General features: G+C 35.0%; 1 protein-coding gene across 1 annotated transcript; it reads left to right on the top strand.

The window, feature by feature from the left end:
- The first annotated feature begins 2,311 nt into the window (after positions 1-2,311).
- Positions 2,312-4,145, top strand: LOC104218362 (transcription factor bHLH84-like). The gene is made up of 5 exons (XM_009768838.2): positions 2,312-2,893; positions 3,002-3,259; positions 3,698-3,763; positions 3,897-3,962; positions 4,068-4,145. The coding sequence occupies exons 1-5, from the start codon at positions 2,312-2,314 to the stop codon at positions 4,143-4,145; spliced, it is 1,050 nt and encodes a 349-aa protein (XP_009767140.1).
- Positions 4,146-4,526: the final 381 nt, after the last annotated feature.

The raw sequence follows: 4,526 nt of genomic DNA, 5'->3' as shown, positions 1-4,526 counted from the left end.
TGGAAAGATTCGAGTAGAAAGGGAAGACAACTAAAATTTAGTAATTTAACCTGTATTCATAGGTCGACCATTACACTTACCATGAGGGTATTGGGTGTAATTATGGATACAAAGTTAAACATAAACTCGAGTTCGCATCTTTTCGAGGATAAGGGATCGGATAACTAGCTACTAGAATAGCCAACAATGTCTGGGGTATTGCGAGTAATAATAAGATCCTCATGTTAGTAGTAAATCCCTTCCGCATGTGATTGGATTTTTACTTAGAGCTGTTAAACAACCTTAAAGGGTTTGATTATATTATAGCTCTTGATGCTCGCAGGTCGCACGAACTACTTATCTGTATGAATTAAGTATGTTATTTATTCATGATACTGGTTTGAGTTCCAGCCCATCATGAGCGAAGTGGGAGATGTTGGGTATTAAAATTCGGATACCGGGTCACTCTATATGGGCTGACCCAACCCATTTGGGAAGAGATAGAGTTTGAGTACAAAGTAACTTCTTTGGAGAAGTTACTACACGTTGGATGCAGTTGAGCAAGTTTCCCATAGCAGTTAATTTATTTTCTGCATAATAACTTGGTTTTCCTATTTGAAAGGAAAGACACGAACAGAAGAAAAACAAAAGGGTGGGTTCTTGCTCTTCCTTTTTCCATCTATTTCCTTCTTCTATAACAGTGAAGATATCTCTTCTTCTTTTCGCAAAAACACACAAGAACAAAGACATATAGTTTGTGAAACTAAACTTTGTTTTCCAAGAGATTCAAAGTTCGTCTTGGGGCAATTCTTTTGGTGGTGAGTTCAACAATTCTTCCGCAGCATTGACATGTACGCTAATGTTGTTCTCGCCCCGCGATTATTAATTAACATTGTGAAATGTTGAACCTTGGAGGTCCAAAAGTACAAATGTTCTATGAAACTTGTCTCTCACTTGAGTTTTGTTACATATATACAACAATAAAATATTAGTACACAGAAAAAAAATTCTGTGTTTTTCACTACCTACCACATTCTAACCGTCACCCTCCAAGAAACAAACTAAAATGAGTTCTCATATTATAAGAGGGAGCAAAAAACATTACAATTGAAATTGTTGCGTGGGATATCGTTTTTTAGTATAAATACAAGTTACAACACAATACAACTACTAGGGTAATAACGGTTAGGTTTAGAGACAAGATACGAGCTTGGCGCTTACTGTGTCTGATTTTGGCAGTTGTTTTAAGGATGTCAGTACTCGTCTTCCATGATCTACTGTCCTTAATTATTCTTCATTTCCCTTAACTTAATTCAAACCCCCCTCCCCCATCGTTTTTATACGGAAGAAAACAATATATCACGTTCTCTCAATTATTTTTATACAGATCGAACTCAAAAATGTTTTCTTCGAGAAAATGATAAGTTTAAAATAGTCTTATGTTATGTCCTCTAAGTTAGCAAAAAGTGTGCACTTTTGGACTTCAACGTTTTACAAACTTAACTATTATATTTAATATTGAAAACTGTGGGGGGGAAAAGATTCAATGGGAACTCATAATTTTTGCTATTTTTGGTCATGTCTACTGCAATTTTGGGGTTGTAGTTTCTAGATTTGACATTTGCTAGTATTTCAAGTTAAATCTTTTTCTTTTCATAGATCCCCTTAATTCTAACCGCCACAGTTTGTTAAGTATTGGATGAAGTAAAAAATACTCACTTTTAATAAACTTAAGGACCAAAACTGCTTACGAGTATATTTAAGGGGCTATTTTAAACCTATCCCAAACATAAGGGACCATTTTTGCCATTCTCTCTTTTCTTCTGCCAAACTCAAGAATCATCATTAATCATTTTTTAACAAAAAGACTCATTAATCAGTGGATTAAAAGCCATGCCCCAATGATTAGATTAAGACAGTTATCCTTCTAATCAGTCTTCAAAGCATAATAACTAAGTCCAAGATTGCACTAATCTCATCTGAAAGGATGCAAACTATTTTTATTTTATCATTGCATGAACTTGGTCCCACTTCTGAGTTGTCCATTGCCTGTTATTTGGCCCCACAGTGGACTCCTAGAGATTCCATATGGAATTATGGAATTCAATATACAAAGTAATTATACTACTAAACATTCTTCCATATTCCTTGTAACCCTTCCTAGCATAAATAAGTTCCCAACTTTTGGCACATTCTAACTGAGATCATCCTCAAAAGCTTGTTTTGTCAGTACCACTTTTGAGAATATTTAGTGGTTATATTTAGTAAACCACTTCTCATTCTCCCCTCCTTACTAGCCTTTCAATTAAAAAAAAAAACACACACACACAAAATGGAGTCTGTGGGAGCTTTCTTTGATGAAGAATGTCAATCTTTAGGCAGAATGTTCTTTACTGAAAATTCAGATTTCATGTTTCAATTGCATTGTGATAATCCATCAGACTTAACTTGGCATGATGAAGAAGCTAACAAGAATGTGACTGACAATACTAATACTCAAGGGAGTTTTTTCTCTCCTCCTTCTCGTAGTCATAATGGCAACTTAGAGTATTTTTGTCAAGAAAATAGCAATGACAGCAGAGGAAGTGATGGTATGTTTTTTCTCAACAATGCAAGTCATGAGTATCTGCAACAGTATAATGGTGTTACTAACCTCTTTCAAGTAACAAACAACCACACTGATGAGTCCCCTGATTTTTACATGATGGGCCACAATAATCTTGAAAATTCATCGGTTAATCCATCGTTTCAAGACGACGATTTCATGAAGGAAATGGTCAGCTTAAAAGAAGATATAGGTAAGCAAATGCTGCTAAAGAGGAAGTTTCATGAAGTAGAACTTCAATCGGGAGCAGAGGATCAGAAATTGGAGGACACTAAAAATCCCAAGAAGAAATCGCGGGGGTCAAGAGAGGTGAGTTAATTAAAAAAGTTTTGATTACAGAAATTGATTGTCTTTGTGCTAGAAATCTTGAAGTCAAGATGAGAATTTTCTAATAGGGTTAATTCTTTACTAATGCAGGGACCAACAAATAAGAAGAGTGTCCAGCCAAAAGTAAGAAAAAACATCCAAATTAACAATGAAGAAGTAGGAGATCAGCAAGAGATTAATAATGCAGCAAAGTGTAAGAGTGGACAGAGCACAAGTAGTTGTAGCTCTGAGGAAGATTCCAATGCTTGTCAGGAATTAAACACAAATTCTGACACTAAAAGCAACTTGAATAGTAAAACAAGGGCCAGCAGAGGAACTGCAACAGATCCCCAGAGCCTTTATGCAAGGGTAAGCAGCTTGAATAGTTGAATGGCGTTTTTACTCTTCTCCTTCTCATACTTTTAAACACACTGATAGTTTAGAATTTTATACTGTCATATAACGTGAAAGATTACGATGAAAATTCTCTGTAAAAAGTGAAAATTGGAAAATAAGGCAAGTTACGTGCTTCGACATGTTAAAAGCACTGCTAATTATAACTGTCCATGTACATAAGTTAAATCCTAAAACTAAAAGGTCAGCTGGGTACACAAGGCATCCTGCGTACACGCGGGGTCTGGGAAAGAACCGTACCACAAGGGGTGTGATGTAGATAGCATGCATTAGGATAGACTTGCACGGCTCGAACCCGCGACCTACATGTTATACGGAAACAACTTTATTTTTGTTCAAAGGCTCCCCTTCACGTTAAATCCTAAAACTGATATTTTTATTTACAAACTGCAGAGAAGAAGAGAGAAAATCAATGAAAGATTGAAGATCTTGCAGAATCTTGTCCCCAATGGCACAAAGGTACAATGCTTTTAATTACCATCTTACATCCCCTCGAAATAGTATGTATAGATAGCATTCTAGTGTTTCCTAAACGTGTTGAAAATAATCAAGAATAGTCCTCTGATTTAGTTCTTTAATTGGTGTAACTCAGGTTGACATAAGCACAATGCTTGAAGAAGCCGTCCAATATGTGAAGTTTCTGCAGCTACAAATTAAGGTATATATAAAAACCAAAGTTTCCCTTTTTTGCTTCTTTATTATTTCATAGATTGAAATCAGAAGGAATCTTAATAACTAATTAAATACTTCCCACTTACTGCAGTTACTGAGCTCGGATGATATGTGGATGTATGCTCCAATTGCTTATAATGGGATGGAGATGGACCTCTCGCATACCTAATTTATAATTTGGAAGCAATAATATGCCATTTGCTTTTAATTATTTACCTACAAGATACTAAGAAACCAATATGCTGACTATGTAAAAACGCATTTTTTTGTATATTGATCATGAGTAATTCTCATGTTTCATATTAGACATGTATAGCCTATCAATTGTACCTATTAACGAATAACGATCACCTACACGCTATTATGATGAGAGTTACTATAATTTAACTAACTTAAGCTAAATATCATAGTATAAAGCTACACAAGTTAAACGCATTAAAAAAAGGATATACTGCTATTTTAGTTTAAACAAAATTGAATCAAAGCCAGTGAAAAATTCGGGATTTGGAATAAGTGGATTATGTTCTTTGGAGAAATTCAAAAATAGTCA

This window comes from Nicotiana sylvestris, chromosome 10, assembly GCF_000393655.2.
Source record: "Nicotiana sylvestris chromosome 10, ASM39365v2, whole genome shotgun sequence".
NCBI lineage: Eukaryota > Viridiplantae > Streptophyta > Magnoliopsida > Solanales > Solanaceae > Nicotiana > Nicotiana sylvestris.
Note: the sequence above shows the minus strand (reverse complement) of the source record. Positions and strands in the feature narration are given on the sequence as shown.

What these genes read in the sequence shown, in the direction of transcription:
- LOC104218362 (XM_009768838.2), top strand. Translation starts at nt 2,312, where the DNA reads ATGGAGTCTGTGGGAGCTTTCTTTGATGAAGAATGTCAATCTTTAGGC. An exon ending in AATCGCGGGGGTCAAGAGAG is followed by an intron (nt 2,894 to 3,001) that starts GTGAGTTAATTA and finishes TTACTAATGCAG; the next exon opens with GGACCAACAAATAAGAAGAG. An exon ending in TTGTCCCCAATGGCACAAAG is followed by an intron (nt 3,764 to 3,896) that starts GTACAATGCTTT and finishes GGTGTAACTCAG; the next exon opens with GTTGACATAAGCACAATGCT.